This window comes from Vulpes vulpes, chromosome 2, assembly GCF_048418805.1.
Source record: "Vulpes vulpes isolate BD-2025 chromosome 2, VulVul3, whole genome shotgun sequence".
In the NCBI taxonomy this organism is placed as follows: Eukaryota; Metazoa; Chordata; class Mammalia; order Carnivora; family Canidae; genus Vulpes; species Vulpes vulpes.
Window position 1 is genome coordinate 102036016 of NC_132781.1, and position 20399 is coordinate 102056414.

At 45.0% G+C, this 20399-nt stretch overlaps 1 protein-coding gene across 7 annotated transcripts in view; it reads left to right on the plus strand.

Moving 5' to 3' along the window:
* The window catches only part of PDSS1 (decaprenyl diphosphate synthase subunit 1), a 49949-nt gene that overhangs the window by 27257 nt on the left and 2293 nt on the right, over window positions 1-20399 (plus strand). For 3 of the 7 annotated variants that reach the window (XM_072742232.1, XM_072742222.1, XM_072742281.1), the window contains 6 exons: window positions 2205-2346; window positions 4937-5048; window positions 5153-5262; window positions 13383-13463; window positions 13569-13682; window positions 19246-19326. In XM_072742232.1, coding sequence (XP_072598333.1) covers window positions 2205-2346; window positions 4937-5048; window positions 5153-5262; window positions 13383-13463; window positions 13569-13682; window positions 19246-19326 — 640 coding nt within the window. Of the gene's footprint in view, window positions 1-2204; window positions 2347-4936; window positions 5049-5152; window positions 5267-13382; window positions 13464-13568; window positions 13683-14759; window positions 14935-18081; window positions 18175-19245; window positions 19327-20399 lie in introns of those variants that run through there. The other 4 variants (XR_011997947.1, XM_072742243.1, XM_072742259.1 and 1 more) reach the window with 4 other exon arrangements.

Here is a 20399-nt window from a genome sequence, read left to right on the forward strand (position 1 = left end):
GTATTTAAAGATAAGTTCTTCTACTCACCATCAGAAAGTGTAAATTAGACCAAAACACTGTGGAGAAAAATATCCTAAAAGATAGCCTTTATTACGAAACACCCATAAATGGCTACATTTTTCTGTGCATTTGAACTCAAGTAAGATAAGGTCCAATACATTTACCTGTAAAATATTTGAGGTCAAAGCCTCCTGCTGTGAGGTCTGTGAGGGTCTCCCTGAGGGCTTCAAAAGAAGCTCCTAGAAGCCTTCAGGGCATTTATCTCGATTATGGTCAGGACATCAGAATTCATCCTTACCTTCTGTTGCTTTACTTCTCCCACCTCTGAAGAGCATGGTGTGATCTGGAAGGATTTAGGACTCTTAAGATTATGACAGTTTAATAAATAATAGACAGCACTTTACAAGTGATTCTGGGCTAAAAGTAGTTGGAAGGATCTGAGGTTTCATTCTGAAATGTTAGCTAAGAGTTGCCAGCAAAGCACCATTTTTTAAAGTTATATTTAAGGCAAGATCAGATGACATTCTCCAGATTGATTTAGTGTCTAGTTAAATACCAGTATCTAGAATGCACTTGTACTTCATTTTCCATTGCTTTCTACTAGATGTGAGGAATTAAATGGGCACTATCTTTTTGCAGATGTTCTGACTAGATTTTTTTTTTTTTTTTTTTTTTTTTAAAGAAAAAATCCCCTTTGAACATCCGTCTCACTCTTCTCTCTCAGAGATAGCATGATGATGTTTGGAAAGTCAGCCATTGGAATGAGTTAAACATTTGGTCAGCACGTGTTTAAGTCGGGCCCGTATTTTTAGTTCAGAAAACTCCCTTGGTTATTTCCCCAATTTGATTTTCTCCAAATTCAATTTTTAAAAATACCCATAGGTGATGATAGTGATAATGATGATTAAAAAGGAAGGGCACATTCCCTTTTAACTGTAAAACTCACACCCATGTATCCTCTTGATAGTGCCTCTCGCATGTATTGTCTTATAGCCAGGGAAGAGAAGTTTCAGTTTGTAATGCAAAGGTTAAACATGGATTGGAACGCAGTTTTGACCAAAATTCTATCTTGGTTCTTGAGGTCTTCTTCCTAAAATATTTCATTTAACACAGTATTAAAAGCTTTAGGGGCACCTGGGTGGCTCAGTGGGTTAAGCATCTGCCTTCAACTCAGGTCATGATCCCAGGTCCCTGGGATCAAGTCCCACATCAGGCTTCCTGCCCAGTGGGGAGTCTGCTTCTCCCTCTCCCTCTGCCTGCTGCTCTCCTGCTTGTGCTTGCTCTCATTCTGTCAAATAAATCTTAAAAAAAAAAAAAAAAAAAAGCTTTAAACATAGTGACATGGGTTCTAAAGTACACTTTTCCACAACGCTTCTTAACCTGCCTCCCTTATGCACCCCTGAGATCTACTCGTAACCTAGTCATTAACTTGTACCAACTGCCCAAGATGCCCAAGACCATGATTACAGGGCATAAAGGTGATTCTTCAGCCTGATGGCCAGCCTTCTGAGCTGTTTAAGCTTTTTTGGTTGTAAATCATATGAATCCTCCTTCTGAATGTGCTGTCCAGGGATCCCTGGGTGGCGCAGCGGTTTAGCGCCTGCCTTTGGCCCAGGGCGCGATCCTGGAGACCCAGGATCGAATCCCACGTCGGGCTCCCAGTGCATGGAGCCTGCTTCTCCCTCTGCCTATGTCTCTGCCTCTCTCTCTCTCTCTCTGTGACTATCATAAATAAAATAAAAAAATAAAAAAAAAATGAATGTGCTGTCCATAAAACAGAATTTTGGCCGGTATCTTAGGCGTTTTAAGAATGTTCTCCAAAGGGGCAGCTGGGGTGGCTCAGTGGTTTGCTGCTGCCTTCAGCCCAGGGCCTGATCCTGGAGACCCAGGATCGAGTCCCACGTCCGGCTCCCTGCATGGAGCCTGCTTCTCCCTCTGCCTGTGTCTTTGCCTCTCTCTCTCTCTCTCTCTCTGTGTGTGTGTGTGTGTCTTTCATGAATGAATGAATGAATAAAATCTTTTTAAAAAAAGAATGTTCTCCAAATATTAGAAATGGCTCTGTAGGGAAGCCAAAGTGTTTATACAGTTTCTCTTAGAGAAATAAAATTCTTTATCCTAGATCGGATGTCCAGTTTTCACAAGATGATTGCTGAGAAGGTTATAGGCGGCGTCTCTTTAAAAAGCATTGCTTTCTGTTAACTAGAGATGTGCAAGCAAGCCAGCGCTCCATAGCCTTAATTGCAGAAATGATCCACACTGCTAGTCTGGTACACGACGATGTCATTGACGATGCAAGTTCTCGGAGAGGAAAACACACGGTTAATAAGATCTGGGGTGAAAAGAAGGTATGGTGTTTTGTTTCCTTTTCATCTTCTTACCCATTCACATGCTCTTTGGATTGCATTTATTTTTCAGATTTGTCTCATTAAGTGAAATATGTCTCCTCAAATGCGGCCTTCCAATTTTCAGAATAGTCTTCATGTCTTGTCTGTGTACATATATTTGATAATAGAGAAAACCATAAAAAAATAAGCTTCATATTTCTGGTTATTCACAGTTTTATTTAGAATTCCTTTTGGTCATAGAGAAAGGGATTTTTTTTTTGTGATCCAAAAAGCATATTTCATGAGGAACCATAAATTTTACTTTTGGGCTTAGATTACTCAGATTCAATTTAATTCTTTAACCTTTTAATGACTGCCATGTGCAAGAATGTCATGGCAAGTGAATAAAATTGAAATATATATGTATGCTACATACATGTTTTTAAAATATAAATATCTAAAAAGTTATATATATTGAGTTTGGTTCATACATGTATATTTTAGAGCATATTTCCATAGTAATTTATTAGCACCTCTTGAGGGGGGTATGTTAAAAGGGGAGTTTTGCCTAAAGATACTTAAATCACTGGTTGAAGATGGGAAGGAGCTGAACCAATGAACACTAGGAGGGACAGGGCCTTTGGAGGCGGCGTCCCCCCACACGTGCCCCCATTGGCCGCTCTGCCCATTTGAAGCAGAGACACAGCAGAGCGAACAAGTTTCCCTCCGCTTACCTTCCCTCACGTGTGTATATATAGCACCAGCTTCACTCCTGTTTCCTAATTGGCCTTATGAAAAAGAAGAAATGCATATTAATTGTCAGCTTCACAGGCTGGTTTTGCTTTTGTATACATGACTTGGCTGTGTAATCAAGTCATGTGATATCCTCTATAAACCTTTTATTTTAAATTTTAAATTAAAGGTTTTGTATCCTTCTGACAGAATTCCATACATCAGAATGTGGTTTTTAAAAAAAAGTGGTGGGGGCATTACCCAGTTTCATTTTGGAGGGGTCACAGGTACTTGATGACATGTCCCTGTAGTGAGCCAAATGTTTTCAGGCTGTCCTACAGCCTTAAAGAGAACAAATTCACAGTCTCTCTCCTGCAACGGTGATCACCACTGTTGGGGCCTCTTGCAGCCTGGGACTGGTCCGCCTTGCGTGGCCCACCTGCCGGCTCCCTCCCCTTTTCTGTCTCTTAGTGGAAAGTACTTGTGTTTCCAGTGAAAATCTGGCCACACAGCGCCTCCTCCAGGAGCCTCAGTGGTTGCCTGGGGCCCAGCATTTCCTTCCTTCAGCCTCTCTTACCTGGCAATCCCCAAAGCCCCGTCTGGTGGCCTCACTATGCTGGGATCCCAGTGGCTAGAAGAGGAGAGACCTAAAAGCCCAGAGATCCAGAGTCCTGATGATGTCAGGATGCCAGTGACGTCAGGGTGGATGAGGGATGTATCTGTGGATATATATATATATGTCATAATGGGGACAGTGACTCTAAATGTGTTTTTATGTTTATGTTGAGATAATTTGTATAACATGCTGTGTCCAGTGATTAATAGGTAAACATACTGAACATCACTTATTTTAGATACTAGAGCTAAGACAATAAAAACTTAAAATAAGGTATTGAAAATTCTATGAATTAAGATTTCTCAGAAATCTAGCATTTATGATTTATGACTAATGACAACACAAAACTCAGGCATAGCTTTATTATTTTATTTTTATTTTTTTAAAGATTTTATTTATTCATGAGAAACACACAGAGAGAGAGAGAGAGAGGGAGGGAGGGAGGGAGAGAGAGAGACAGAGAGAGAAGCAGGCTCCACGCAGGGAGCCTGATGTGGGACTCGATCCTGGGACTCCAGGATCATGCCCTGGGCTGAAGGCAGGCACTAAACCACTGAGCCACCCAGGGATCCCCTCATGCATAGCTTTAAATATGCAGATGAGTATTTCTGATTACAGAGTATAATTCAATTATGTATAATTTATAACAATCTGTAACTGCAGTAGGGGCATTGACTCCCAATCTAAAGAAGATCGTGTAGCACAAAGAACATTGAACTCGGAGCCAGGATTTCTTCGGTTTGCTTTTCAGTGAGACAAGGGTGTGTTGTGCTGAGCGCCCTGGAGGAGTTTAGTCCATAGGGAATCAGGCAGGGAGATAGCGGTTTGAAGGGGTGCCGCGCTCACACAGGAGACAGGTGTCTTCACATGGAGGGATCCGGGTGGGTTTCCTGGAAGTGTTACCCGAGCTAACTGCAGACGAGGCTGCTCTTCTAGGTAGAAGAGATGTAAGCACAGAGGCACAATAGCCCAATTTGAGTGGGGAGCCCTGTTTCAGCTGAGGGCCACCATACTCTGGTGGGGCCGGGGGTGGTGGCAGCCCCAGGTGTATATTTGCTCAGCTCCACCGATGTCCCCAGTCTGTTACTGATTGTGACCCACAGTCTTGCTGAGGAGGAGGGAGGGGAAGACCACAGCCAAGATGGACCGCCCCACCCCCACCCCACTCTGAGGAGCCAGCTCCATTGATATTTTTGGATATCAATGATATTGATATTTTTCTACTCTGATATTTTCCTCTGAATGGTTTTTCTTCTTTTCTAGGCTGTTCTTGCTGGCGATTTAATTCTTTCTGCAGCATCCATGGCTCTGGCACGAATTGGAAATACCACTGTTATATCTATTTTAACGCAAGTTATTGAAGATTTGGTGCGTGGTAGGTTAATTCTGATTTTCTTCTGTCTTATTCGGAATCTCCGTATAATTAGCCAGGCAAATCAAGCCGTCTTGCAAATGACCCCTTTCTTTCTTTCTTTATAGGTGAATTTCTTCAGCTAGGGTCAAAAGAAAATGAGAATGAAAGATTTGCACACTACCTTGAAAAGACCTTCAAGAAGACTGCCAGCCTGATAGCCAACAGTTGTAAAGCAGTATGTACGTTCTGTCTTTGTTCAAGTTAAAAAAAAAAAAAGAAAAGCCTCATGGCTCTTTTTTTGGGAGCTAATTTTCCTGGGGAACATTTCATTGGAGAACCTAAAAATAGTAACCCAAATCCCAAGAGGTCATTGAGAAAAGAATTACATCCCCAAACAGCGGAGAACTTCTGCTGTGGGTTTTGTTTCTGCTGTCTTCTGTTGCTGTGCGGACATCTTTCCTTTTCATCTTTCCTCCCAAGAGCAGAAGCAAAATAAGTCCTCTTCACCCCATCTCATCTCTAAACTGTGTGACGTTTTGAACAACTTCTCATAAATGATGTCTTTCACAATTGCTGTCCCATATATCATTTCTGACATTTTACCCCTAAAAAGTTATGAAGTGCCGTGTTCTTAAATATATTCTTTGCCCAGGAGAAAACACCTCTTAGGTTGCATTACTGTTCTTTGTCCTGTGTTATGAGTCTTTTTCCATGAAATATAAACAAGCCATTTTTCAGGGCAGCAGGGTGGCTCAGTTAGTTAAGTGTCTCATTCTTTTTTTTTTTTTTTTTATTAATTTTATTTATTTATTCATGAGACAGAGAGAGAGGCAGAGACACAGGCAGAGGGAGAAGCAGGCTCCATGTAGGGAGCCTGATGTGGGTCTCGATCCTGGGTCTCCAGGATCACGCCCTGGGCTGAAGGCAGCGCTAAACTGCTAAGCCACCCGGGCTGCCTGTCTCACTCTTGGTTTTAGCTCAGGCCTTGATCTCAGGGTCATGAGTTCAAACTCTGCATGGAGCCTACTTAAAAAAGAAAAAAACAAAAACCCAAGGCGTTTTGCTTTGGATATAAATCCAATGTAAACCATAACTTTTTCTCTCCCTGGCCTTCCTTCCGCTCTTTTTTTAAAAAGTCAGTATTCTCCTTAATCTGTCGACTAGAACATGTGGGATTCAGGACTCGCCCCTAAATGAGAGCCAGTTCTCTCCATAGAATTGCTCATCTAACGTATCTCAGCCTAACCAACGTGGCAGAGTCACATCCTGGGCAAGCACTGGCCCCTTGCAATCAAAGCAGCAACAGAGGGGGGGAGCGTTCGTTCCAAGGGGCACATTGCTGCCATCACGCCCTCTTAATATTACTGCAGTTGAGGAGCTTTTCCTCAGCCTCTCCGGTGAAAAAGGTCCCTTGCCAATAGTGTCTCGCTTTTGAAAAGTTCAAGAAGTGGATAATTGCGAGTCATAAAAGAATTAAGACATTTTCTTCCTGAAAAGACTAATTGAAACTCTAAGAAAGTGAGTTACATAGAACATGCCACAATTTCAGCCATTTTTGTCTTTATTAAAAGGGCTGATATTTTATTTCCAAGGAATTGCAAGTGTAGTTTTTAAAACAGATGGTTGAAAATATGATAGACGTTAGAATGCTGAATTAGAGAATGACTGATTTGAAAAGAGGTGCCATAAAGCTGTTACATTAACCCTTCGTTGAACATCATACGTTTGATGGTCATAGTCTCCATGAAGATAGACCGCCAATCTCATAAGGCACACTAGGGTGCTAGGTGAAGCTCACAGATGATCTCATGAGCTGGAGCCTGCAGGAGGAAGCGTTGGTGGGCAGTGGGGCTGTTGGAACTAGACGTTCTGAGATCGTCATTCACAGTGTCCCACAGAACCAGGTACTAATGCCCTCAGTGATCAAACCCTATGAAGGGCCAAGGAGATGGACCTGAGGCACCAAGGAAAGCAGTGATCGTGGTCCCTATCCTCTCTGTTTGGGAAGCCAGAGGCATGATAGCACACATACTCATGTATAAACTGCACCTCGTTCTTCCCAGCCTAGCAAGGCAACAGTAGATGTGCAGAGTACCATGGCTCAGCCCTTTCTAAAAATGAAATGCTTGATGTTATCCACTAGGAGGCATGCTGGCATCATCCCACAACTACCCACTTTCTATGTGACTTATTCCTAAACTCCAGAACTGTTAGAATAATACAGCAAAATCATTGTGTGAGCACTTTAAATAAAAGATTCCATATTTAAGTGCCTACGGGTAGAAATATTCCAGAGGTGTTACATATTCAAAGTGGCTATTTTTATATACCTGGTATTCAAAATGCAAAGACCTGTGGGCTCTAAAAGTTCATGCAAAGCAAGCTAAAAGTGCCAAAAAGAGGGAGTACAGAGAATTTAAACATTAGAATTATTACGGAATAACTAATCACAATCTGAGATGGTATGGGAATTAAGGAAATCTAGCAGCTTGCAATTTATTCTGCTGAAGACACCATTTCCTGGGCGCCTGGGTGGCTCAGTTGGTTAAGCATCTGCCTTCAGCTCAGGTCATGATCCCAGGGTCCTGGGCTGGAATCCTTCTCGCTCGGCTGGACACACTCCAGCGTGTGAGCTTGCTTGCTCTCTCTCTTTCTCTTTGTGAAATAAATAAATAAAATCTTAAAAAAAAAGATAAAATAAAGACCATTCCCCTCCATCCTTAACCACTCCTTGCATTTTTAGTAGAAATAGTGTAAAATCTAAGAGAGGGCTATCTAGGATTATGACAGTGATTGATAGGAACATAGAAGTAATGTATTTAAATGAGTGGTTACATATTTGCGTACATAGTCATACAGAATACATCGGAGCTTACCAATGAAGTCTATGATTTGTTCCCCAGAAAATCTGATGGGAATGAGATCTGAGAGGTCCAGTGGCCCATCCAGTGTTACTCAGGCAAACAGTGGCTGAGCTGGGATTCAAACCCAGAACTGGGTATGGTAATCCTGCATTCATTTGTTTTTCTTTTCTTTTTTCTTTTTTCTTTTTTTTTATTTCTGCTCTCTCCAGTGCTGCATAGGGCCTGGAATCAATGGGATCTCTCTTCCTGGTACTTGATTTTCAAAGCCACAATGTGCCACTACAGGATCTTGTTTTGTGGCTCGTATTTGCAGAACACGGACTTTGGGTACAGTACTCTTCTCTAATCTGCAGATTGACTTTGTTCCTATTTTGCCAACTGTCATAATATCGTAACAAAGGGGGAAAATGTTTCTGGTTCAGGAACTGATCAGGGTTCTCGTATTGCATTAACTGTCGTGACATTTTAGTCTCAATGGGGAGCAGTTCCCTGGCCCGTCTTTGTTCTTACGTTACCTTGGAATTTTGAAAGGTGCAGGCTGGTTGTGTCGTTGAGCCTCTCAAGTTGGGATTTGTCTGCCACTTCGCACAGTTAGCTCCAGGTCACAGAGTTGGGGAAGACAGCAAGCAGAAGGGACGCCACCTTCTCTGGTCGTACTGTCGGGGGGCACATGATGTCCCTTTGTCCTATTACTGGTGATGTTCAGCTTGATTGGGGTGGTGGCTACCAGGTTTCTTCACTTTAAAGTTACTATTTTTTCCCTACTTAGGGAGGTATTTTGAGATTATGTAAATCTGCTTCTTATCCAACTCTGGTTTTTGCATCTATTACTGATTCTTTCCTAAGTCATTTATTGCTTCGATGGTTCTTCTGAATGACAGTTTTGTGGATTCCATCATTCCTTTCGTATTATGCTTCCACGATAGAGTGGGCATTCTGTTTTAAGGAAGATCTTATCTATCTGGACTCTTGGATTCTCATTCTGTGGATTGTAACCCTTCATTGTTACTTAATTTAAGTGCCAAATTATTCCAAGTTTGGCCAGTAGGAAAGGCCCTTGAAACTGGCTCCTGTGTCCTGTTAATCTACCCTCTTTGTTCTTTTAGCACATCCTGAATTTCTGGTAGATGTTCTAGGCTCATCTTGTCCTTCCCATCACTGAGACTCATTATTTTTCCAAGGAGCTCTTTTCTTTTTGGTTAATGGTATTTAGAAACCAAGATCTTGTCTTAGGTATAATTGGACCTGCCCAATGGAGAAAGCCAGGAAATTTTAATATATGTAGGTGGATATGGTGTTTTTATATCCCATCTGTGTGTATTCAAAACCATGAGGTTACCACAGGATTCCTGATTTCTTCTAGCATTCCTTCTTTCCCGACGGACTGTTGACCTTTGGACAACAAGGGTTTGAACTACACAGGTCCTTCAATGTGGGTTGTCTTTAAAAATTTTTTTTTTTAGTAAATACAGTACAGCAGTGTGACAGTCCTTTCTCTTCCTTGTGATTTTTCTAATAACATTTTCTTTTCTCTAGCTTTATTGTAAGAATAGGGTATAATACATATAACCTCCAAAATATGTGTTAATCAGATGTGTTCATAACTGAGACTTTTGGTCAACAGTAGGCTGTTAAGTTTTGGGGGGAGTCAAAAGTTATGCATAGATTTTCAACTGCAGAGGAGGTGGAGGTGGTGTCAGCACCTCTGATCCCCAAGAATAAGAAGCTTAGCTCCCCATTCTCCACAAAATATGTATCTTCTCAATCCCTTAGACATATACGATAGGGGCTTAAAAATTGGTACCTCCTATCTCTGTAAAACAAAACAAAATAAAACCATCAAAACAACAAAAAACCTTCATTATTTATTGTTCTTTTTATCTTTAGCCTGAGGATAATATAATAAAAAATCTGTGTTCAAAAGTTACCCTTCGCCCCTTTTCAATGTGGCTATATGTCATTATTTGAAATCTAGGTTAAATCCCTTTTAACTCCATTTTAGGAGTTCCCTCCCATTCTTAGGGGTTTTGTGTTTTCGGTTGGAGGCTGTTGTTTCGAGTGTATGAAACGTTAACATAACTCTGAGTCCGGACTGTACAGACAGGTGACTGCCCGCCAGCCCCTCGGCGGGTCCCTCCCCGCGCCCCCTCCACATCCTTCCACCCGTCCCGCCAATACCTGGTCTCTTAGCTTCTGCTTCCACCTGTTTACACAGATGAATGGACACACGGGCCTGTGACCTCCCCTTCTTTCTTTTTCTTTCTTTCTTTTTTTTTTTTAAGATTTTATTTATTTATTCATGAGAGAGAAAGAGGCAGAGACACAGGCAGAGGGAGAAGCAGGCTCCACGCAGGGAGCCCAACGCGGGACTCGATGCCGGGTCTCCAGGGTCACACCCCGGCCCGAGGGTGGCGCTAAACCGCTGCGCCACCCGGGCTGCCCTTCCCCCGCCTTTCTTACGAGGAAAAGCCGCGTCCTGTGCTCTCCTGTGCTCTCCTGTGCTCTGTGCTCGGTGTGCGCCTTGTCTGACCTTTGCACCTTGCCGTAGGGAGACGTCCCACGCTGCTCTAATGGTCCTCGGCTGCTAGAGCGCCGCCTGGCGCGGGGCGTGCGCCTGTACGCGGGGTGTGGGCTGCCGGCGCCCTCCCGGCCGGGCCGGCCCGAGCCACGCTGGGGGCTTCCGCTTTGTTAGCGCGCCCCCCTGTGTCTTTCAGGGTGATTGCGCGTCCTCGCCCGCCTCGGCCGGCCGGACGGATGAGAGGCGGGATGGCGGCGGGGTTCTGGACCTGAACGTCTCTTCGGGTGCTTACAGGCCGTCTTTAGACCTTGAATGTTTGAGACTTGTCTCTCCGTGTCTTCTGCCCCCCTCCCCCTTCTAGCGGGTTTGGTCCTCCCCCCCCTGCAATTTTAAAGAGCTCTTTATATATTAAGAATACGAGCTCTTTCTCTGTGATTTACGTTGCCTGTGTTCTCTAGTGGTTTTGGTTGGTTTTTGACAACGACCCGTTTGATATCTGTCGTGTAAGAATGAAGCTCCGAGAATCTCCTCTGTTTCTTAATACGTGAGACACAGGCCGATCCGTGGCTGCCTTGTGCGGTGGAAGCACACGCTTGGGGGGCGGCGCGGCGCGGCGCGGCGCGGGACGGGCCTTCCGGGACGGGCTCGTGAGCCGGGCAAGAGCGGGACCTCCCCCAGGACAGGCGCTTCGCACAGAAGAGGCTGGCGGAGCTCCCCCTCCTTGCCTCGTCCTTCCCGGACCGGCACGGACCGGAACGCTGAGAGCGGGGCGCCCTCGCCGAGTCCACGCACCTCCTTTGTGCTTTTGTGTTGCACGGCCCGGGGCCCTCCCGGCTGGAAGGCGGAGCCAGGCAGCCCCTCTCCGGCCGGGGGGGCCCTGAGACCCGGCCAGGAGGGGCCCTCGGCCCCTGTGAAGCACGAGGCGCCCCCGGGAACGGCCGCCTCCCGGGCTCGCGGTTCGCCCGCTCCGGGCTGCCATGGTGCGCCCATTAGAAGCCGCCTAGTACGGTGAGCGGGAGAACCTCTCCGGAGTCGGGCCTCTTGGGTTCCAGCTCCGATTCCCCCGTTTCCCAGCCCTGCAGCCCCTGGTGCCGCCCTGTGTGCCTCCGGGCCGGTTCGTAAGCGAGTGAACCTGCGAGAAATCTCGGGACGGCACCGGGCACGAGCCGGTGCTCAGGGAGCGAACCACAAAGGAAAGGCTCATGAACCGCGAGGTTTGACAGATACCGTGACGGACTCTCCCAGGTACTCCTGCATCTTAGTCCAGCGAGTCTAGAACAGAATGGAGGTTCTGTTTCGTTTCGTTTCAGTATCTCTTACTTTTCAGGAAGAAAGCTGGCGCTTGGCGCAGTTTTGTGTTCGCAGCACAGCACAGCACAGCGGGAGCGCGAGCGCGAGCGGGAGCGCGATGCTGAGTCCTTTCTGCCGAGGGAGGAGGGAGGGCACCGTGCTCCGGGCGCGGCACGTCCCGGGCTGCCGAGGCTCCTCGGCTCCTCTGCTCTTCGGCCAGCTTCAGGGAATCTGCACGCGTCACGGTTTCCGAATTGTGTCCCCCGTGGCCTCGTGGATTCTTCGGTTTGGTTGGAAAGAGGAGTCTGTCCCTGTAGCGGTTATGAGTTTATTATACACTTGAGGGAGTGACCTCTGACAACACGCATGTTGTCGTCTGAGCACGAGCCGCCAAAGAGGACAATCACAGGCTACCTGACGTCATCAGAAGCATCGTCAGGGCCGAGCAAGCTGTGGGATCCGCCTTTCGTTAGCCGCGGTGCATGGACGCTGCCCAGCTCCTGTTTCTGCATCCAGGGGAGGAGTGGGGGGAGGATTATTAATAATCACAAAGCCCTAGAGTTATCAGACGCCAGGCACTGTGCTGAGGTTTAAAAGTAGCATCACATGCATTCCTAATGCAACGCTAGGAGCTGAGTGCTTCGTCCCGCACGTTACAGAAGAGGAAACCGAAGCACAAAAACGTCAAGCAATACACCGAGATGACACCCGTCATGAGGGGTCACCGCGCCTGACTTCAGAGCCCGGCCCCAGCGCAAGGAGGTTGAGCCCCGACCGGGGTGGGGGATGGGGACTGAAGGTCTTTCACCATCAGGGACCCACTCCCGAAAGGACCCTGGTGCCACCTGGTTTTCTCATGCACTCAGTGTAGACGTTTCCTCTCCAAGGGACTTGATGCCCCTCCTGTTCCCCTTGTCTGGTTTCTACCCAGTCTTTGTTTCCTAGAAATGTGTCCAGGCCTGCCTGCTTAGCATGCTTATTAGAGCAATGGGAAATGCACTCAAGTGGCCAGTGCCAGCTAGGTTTTCTTGAGTTTTTGTTTGTTTGTTTTTTGGTTTTCTTGAGTTTTAAAAAGACTTCGAAGTCCTATTTCTCCTCCCCTGAAAAAGGGAGGGGGGAGCTTTTATGTAGTTAATTGCTTCTTGCTGGAGAAATATAGAAACAGTAGGACCAGGGAAGACCCTTTGATAATGAGAAAACAGTATCTGTCGAAAGTGTGACGCTTAAGGCTGTTACAGACATGTCAGGAAATAAGGGAAATCACCAAAAATTATTAAAAGAAAGGAAATACACATGAGGAAATCTACATATGGCAACATCATGTGTGATGAGAGCAGATTAGGAGATCTATTCCTAAAATAAGAGCTAAATCAATAGAAAAATAAAAACAAAAACAACATTTAGGCCAGATTTGCTGAGTGCTAGAAACAGCGAGAAAGATGGCTAATCCTGGGAGCAGAGGGGTGGAAAGTAGCTTCCCGAGAATTTAAGAGCACGATCTGAGATTGAAGCTGAAGCCCTTTCATTAAAAACACAGGTATTCTGTGCATGTCTGGTGTCCTTCTGAGGGCAGGATCTCCTGACTGCATAATACAGCCTCATCACCTCTTAGCGGGGTGTGTGCAAGGCTTGGCTGCTTGCTTGTTGCCAGCGACTCATTCCAGATTTCTCTCTCGGCTTCAGGTCTCTGTCCTAGGATGCCCGGACCCGGTGGTGCATGAGATTGCCTATCAATACGGAAAAAATGTGGGCATAGCCTTTCAGGTTGGTCCGCTACCTTTTAAGAATGTGACCTGTTGGCACAGTGGGAAGGGCCTCGGTGACACCGGTATGGCAGTGCTTTTGACATATCTTTTTTCTGTTTGCTAGCTGATAGATGATGTGTTGGACTTCACCTCATGTTCTGACCAGATGGGCAAACCAACATCAGCAGATCTGAAGCTTGGCTTAGCCACGGGCCCAGTCTTATTTGCTTGCCAACAGGTATGTTTTCCAAACACCCTTTGACACAGCGCTTTGAATCTTCCAGGCATGGCTGATGGGAAGGTTCAGATAAGGAACGTGTGGGGAAGCGTTTTACATAGAGACCTTAGATCTAGATGTGACCTTGGCTCTGTGCCAGAGATATTGGGACTAGTTACTTTACTCTAAAGCTTTATCTGTGTCCTCATCTGTGACACCGAGGAGATGACCACCATCATCCCAGGGCTGTTGTGAGGATTAACTGAGATAACATTCCTGGAGGTACTTGACAAAAGCCCCGTGCATCCAAGGTAGCATTACGATTATTTCCATATGTTTTAGGGACTGACCAGGTGAATGGTTTCCGCATCTTGATTATAGAACTGGACTTGGTGCCTCAGAGCCCCTTAAAAAGGCACAGGAAGGGCCTCCAAGCATGAGAAATTCTGAGAAATTCTGCAGTTTTAGAAGTTTAATGGGACTGTTTGCTGCTCTCAGAGAGCCTTGGCCACTGCCTCAAAAATGTCAAGAAGTCAGTGGAATGCACTACTAGAGCCACATAGTTCCTCCTTTCTCCAGATTGAGGGGCTGCCCATTAAGGAAGTAAGTAAAGCTGCCTTCATATTCTCCTTAATGTGGATAAGAGTTTAGGACCTTCAGATGTCACAGGGACTGTGAGGCAGACATTTCCAGAGCCTGCTCTGGAGCCTGGCCACATTGCTCGGGCCAAATGTGGCTTGAAGTAAGTGGGACATTGGCTGGCATTTGGACATCTTTTTAATAAATTTTCATCTTTGTAGTATATTTAATCCTGTATGTAGCAAAGTGATAAGATGTTCATCACCATGCCATGAAATTAAAAATTAGCTCTTTGGTCTACAACTTTAGTAACTTTTAGCCTCTCCAAGAGTTTTGCCTCTGTTCTTTCTCAAAATTTGCAGAGATAAACCAACCATGTCTTCCGTAGAATTCAGTGATTCCATTTTGACATTACTGAAGCCAGTGATCTTGCTTTGATCAGTTTCTGATCCAAGAAAGGCAAGATCACCTTTTATCCACTGCCCAGCAGAGCCGTCACCAGGATAATTCTCCTCGTAGGAGGCCGGTGGCTTGGGGGGCCTGGGCCAGGACGACACAACACACTAGAGGACAGCCGTCAGCTGAGGAACAAAGGCTCCAGATATCCAGATATTTGTGGAAATATCTGTCCTCACTGCCAGGCTCTGTCCCCGCAGAACTTTGAGGCTGAGGTGAGAAGTCAAAGGTGTGCTACAAATGGTCCTCTCTCCTGTGGAGACTAACTTGCCAGCCCACACCTCAAGGAGAATACTAAAACATGCGCTAAGCTCTGACAAAAATTTATAAAATCCCCCTGAATACATGAAAGCACGAGCAAGGAATATTTTTTTTTCCCATTAATCCACAAAAAAGAGGATTCATGAGCCAAGCAAACGTAAAGGCATGCCGGAGCCTAGAAAGATCACTGCCTTCCATCTATTGGACTACAAACATTAGTCTACTCCTGAGGCCCTGATTAGCCAATGTGAGTAAAGAACAGGAGGAGCGGAGGACACGGGGACTGGGCCAGCTCAGGAAAGATTTCTGTAGTGAGGCCCTGAGTTATCAAGATGAGTAGGGAGCAGGCCTTTTCCAAAAGAAACTTGCACCCTACCAAAAAGCTCTGGTGTCGGACTTTTAGAAATCTTAGTAGTTAAATAACTGTTGTGAGCCCTGTGACACTAACAGTTGAGTCCCCCCTAAACTGCAAGGTGACGGACTGAGAATGGATGCCTCTTCTGATTGTTTCACTAGGAACATATTTCAGAAGAAACGGATTTGCTTTCCTCCACACAAAGTAGTAATAAATAATTCTCCCTTCAGATGTAGTGGGGCAAATGGGGGGGGAGGGGATCCTGCCTATGTGTTAACTAGTGAGTACTGATACATCAGAGATTAAAAATGCTGGTTTGGAAAGGCAAAGGGCAAGGAAAAGGCACACACAGAAGCTTACGGCGTCCCAAACCACAGTGCTACAGGTCTCCCTGGGAATGCAGCATCACCAGGCACCCACCCACCCTTCCCAGACAACACTGTTCCCATCTGCCTGGAAGGTGGCAGGAAAAGGAGTGAACAAGGTGCACGGCAGGCTTAGAAAAGGGAACAGAGGGGCGCCGAGCAGGCAGTGACCCTGGGCCGAACCTGCTTCCTAAGTAGACTGGCTGCTGTGTCCCGCACAGGTGCACAGGCAAGAGTTACGCAAAACAGCTTAAGTTGTTTTCAAGGAAAACATCAAGTTTAGGCTCTACCATGGACTACACTGTCAAGAAAGGGATTCTTGGCCAGAAATGTGGTGAAAGATTGACCTCGCCAGAAGTGGTTTTGGGTAAAACAGGTTCCAAAATGACATGAGACTGTGCAGTATCTCCATTTAATGAAAATGCATTGTTTTCATGGTTCGCAAAGGATTCTTTCATACGTTCTCTTTTCACCTCACAACTCCTCTTTGTGGTAGGCATTATGCCCATTCTACACGTAAGAGAATGACATGCAGAATTAACCGTCTGGTAGATGGCACAGCAGATTACTGAACACCAGCTCCTCTAAGACCACTATTTCTTTCACTCCACAATGTAATATAATTGCCAGTGCTGATGCTGATGAAAGCTTGTCTAATGCCTGGTGGGGCTTCCCACAGAGCAGGTAACTCGTGCGCTCTGGCCCTGGTGACACTCGAGAAGAGCCTCTCTAAGCCTTCATGATCTGTAATTAACCGGCCCACTTAGCAGAGTCCTCCTAAGATGTTTGTAATCTTTTTCCATAGGTGGGTGACTTTTATTTGCCAGTTACTTAAATTAGTCTTTGAATTTTTCCACTTGTGAACGCTGTCTCGACCAGAAGCAACTTTGGGAAACCATTTTTCCTTTTTAACACTAGGTTGTCTTAAAATAGGAATTTCCTGATCCCAATAACTTAATGAAACTCCCTCTCCTTGGAATTCACTATTTTTGATATTTTTTCTAAAGAGGTTTCTGGATAACAGTACAGGGGATTTAGGAGAAGTTTTGGGATTTCTGGAGAGGTCCCATTAATGACAGTGTCCTTCCTCAATGCGTATATACATATTTTCTGTAAGAACAGAAATGTCATGTTAAGTCTTTAAAAAAGAGTATGTAAGTTGGATTTTGAGAACTTGAGAAACAAAATGGAAGTGATTTTTAGGTTCTTTTTTCTTTTTTTTTTTTCTTCCATGAGATTGTGTTAGTTCACAGATATCCTTTAAAAGATCTTTTCCTTTCTTCTGCTTCTCTTATTTGATAGAAGTCACCAGACCTAAATGTCAGCCAGCTGCCACCACCAGCCCCAGCCCCTGCACCAGCTGTACAGGCTTCTGTTGTGACTGGCTGGTCCCCTAGAGTTACCCAGGTTTTGTTTGAGTAAGCTTGCTACATTTATTGAATCGTCTTTGTAGTTTAGTTTATGGATACATTTCACAGTTAGAATATGATTCGTCCTTCTCTTTTTTTTTCCCTGCAGATTTACTTATTTTAGAGAGAGTGAGAAAGAGAGAGCAGAGGTGCGGGTAGAGGGGAGAAAATCTTTACGCAAACTCTTCACTGAGCTTGGAGCCCAAAGTGGCCGACTATCCTGGCCTGAGCTGAAACCAAGAGTCACTCAGCACCTAGGTGCCCCTAGTTCATCCTACTCTTAAAAGGTTTCCTTATCTCAAATTAAAACAGCCTGGACAAACAAATTTCCTTATTTCTAAGTCCGCAAACAGGCAATTGTTCCTGTTAACGCCTCTCACTAAGCCAATGAGGGGACAGGGGAATGCCTGGGGGAAGAGCGTGGTCATTTGCATATGAAAATGCACACACTAGTATTTAAAGGAAGGATGTCCTCACACTCAATGCAAATATTTTCTTCAAGCTTTGCTTTCTGGAAGCATTTTATACTAAAAGGAGAGAAACCACATAGCACATTTTACCACCCTTGTTGGTCCTGCAGAAAAAGCTCATGCACCATAAACAAGGTAACTTTACCAGATGCCCAGGATAGTATCCTGTCAGCCCGAAGGGTATGGCCCTCCTGAAAGCCAGTTTTGGAACGTGCTATTAAGACAGATGCTGACCTGATTTGGCTTTTTACCACTAAAATGGATTGATTTGAGCTTCCTGATGTGTTCCCTGTAAAACATAAATTATTCTATTCTTAAAAGGTCAGTAACTAAAACAAATCACTGGTGTTCATTTACGAACTAACCATTTGCTGGCCTTTACACTTTATAAGCATGTGAACAGCCTCGACAAGTTTAGAACTGTGTTCTGACACATCCTTTGCTCTGCAAGGAACATTCTCTTAATTCTTGATCTGTCACCATCCGGTTGAGGTTTTTCTATGTGTGCCCTATTTTTTCTTCTAGGATTACTAATACCGTGGTGGTGGTTACAGGACAACAACTTCAGACTCCCTGCCAGGGAAAAACTGGCAACTGCTGTAAGCGCTGATGTGTCCAAAACCAAACATATCCTACCTCTTATTTCATGGAACCAGAAGCTGTTAGAGCTGATGGGGAGGCTAGGACCTCAGGTTATGGAGCTCACTCAACTGTGGAGGCACCAGAACTGGAGTTCCCATTGTAGAAAATGAAGGGATCTGGTGTCCTGACTTCCTGATTTTGTTCACGGTGACAATTCTCCTGAATTGTTGCTTAGTATTGTGGAATACAGAATTAACTACAGTAATGTGACTGGCCTGTCTACCTCTGTCTCCTAATTCAGTGGTTCTCAAACTTGGCTGCACATTAACAACCCCTGGAGTGCTTCTAAAATCCTTATGCACAAGCCAGACCACCCCACACCTCCCACTCCACCCTGTGCCCCAGCTAATAGAAGCAGAATCTTTGGGAGCAGATCCAGGCCACCATGAACTTCCCAAGTGACTCCAGTGTGTAGTCAGCATTGAGTACCCCTGCTCTGATCCGCTTGACAAGCTGCTGAGGTAGAGCTCTGCTCAGAACACCCTCTGCCTGGATACCTCAGTAGCTTTCAGGTGTCACCCGGTTTAGCACTACAAGTAGAATGCCTAGAATTCCCAGCCTGCTCCTAGGCCACTGCTTCTCAAACTGTCAGCAGGGTCAACAGAGTCCGTATCATCAGAACCTGTCAGAAATGCATGCTCAGGCCCAATCTACTCATCAAGAAACTTGGAGGGAGTGGCCCAATAGGCCTCTGGTGATTCTGGTGCAATCTAAAGTTTGAGAACTACAAGAGAAGCCACTAAGGAGATTTTAGGGACGTACTTTGTTCCTTTGCTCTTTTTTACTCAGTGTTGGACCGAGGATAGAATAGAACACCAGAAAGAACGAGGACCAACAGTTACCTCTCCTGAGCAGCAGCTCAGTCCCTGGGCATGGAAAATGGAGGTGTCTCTTAGCTCTGCTTCTTTAATTGCTACAATTTACTGCCCACCCCCCACCATCTAAACATTTAATCCTTTTTGGGTTTTTCTCCTGTTGTTGCAAACTTAGTGTTAGAACATTTGATTCTCACAAGAGCAATAAATAGATTTCTTTCTTTATGGTTAGTTCCCAGAAATGAACGCTATGATAATGAGACGGTTCAGTTTGCCTGGAGATGTGGACAGAGCTCGACAATATGTATTGCAGGTAAGATTATCTTACAAAAAAAAAAAAAAAAGATCATCTTACAAAGAAGGCAGGAGCAAGAACAATGTGGCAGAGTTCTTGAATCAAATAATGTAACAAGTTTTAGATGCAAAACCAAGTGTGGTCAATCTTTGACAAAAACCGAGGAGAAACTTGTATAATTCCTTTTTCTTCTAGAATTCTTTCTAAAGACTGCAATTTAATTGGCCTTGGGTAAGGCGTGGACATTAGGATTTTTTTAAAAGCTACCCAGGTGAGTCTAATGTGCAGTATGTGCAGAGCCCCACTAGTCAGAAATCAGTCTTCCCCAAATCCACGGGCAGCATGCTGCTCCCAGCCACACAGATGCGCCCCACCCGGGGCAGGCTCTTACCTTTGCCACCACCGTGATTATCATCATCTCAGCATTGGTCCTCCCTAGTCCCTCACAGAACTGCCATCAGTGGTCACTTAAGAACCAACAGCGGCAGACTCTTTAAACTTCAAGGGCTGTAAGCCTACTTCAGATGTATTGCCACATATCCTTAGAACTTTTCTGTAGAAGCCACATCTTTTTACAGTTTTTCCTTTCAATAACTATCTTTTGAGAATGAGATAGGGTGAACAGTTTTTAGTAAGCTCACGAGTGGTCTGGGATCTATGGTTAGTGCAGCACTTGAAAGAATACCAGGTATAGTTACCTTTCAGATTTCCAAAAAGCAAGACCCCCTCCAAAGGATGTATTTCTCTTAACTCTCTGTACTTTAAGCATCACGATTTGCCACCACCTCTTTGGAGGGTAGTTCAACAGTATTAACAACTCCGTACAAGGGGCTGTAGTTGAGGGCGACGTACCTGGGAGAGGTTCTGGTGTCAGAAATAATAGTATTACTGAAGGCTGAAGTGAGAAGTCAGACTGAAAAGAGGCAAAATTAACTGTTGATCTTAGCAAAACAGTGAAGTTGCAGCAACCCTAGGCAGAAATGCATTTAGAAAGGCACAATGTTCTCTTAAATTCTCCAAAGACCTCTAAATTCTAGCTCCCTTCACCCAGAGCGCCTTCCTAATCCCTTATTCCTTCATTAAATATGAAT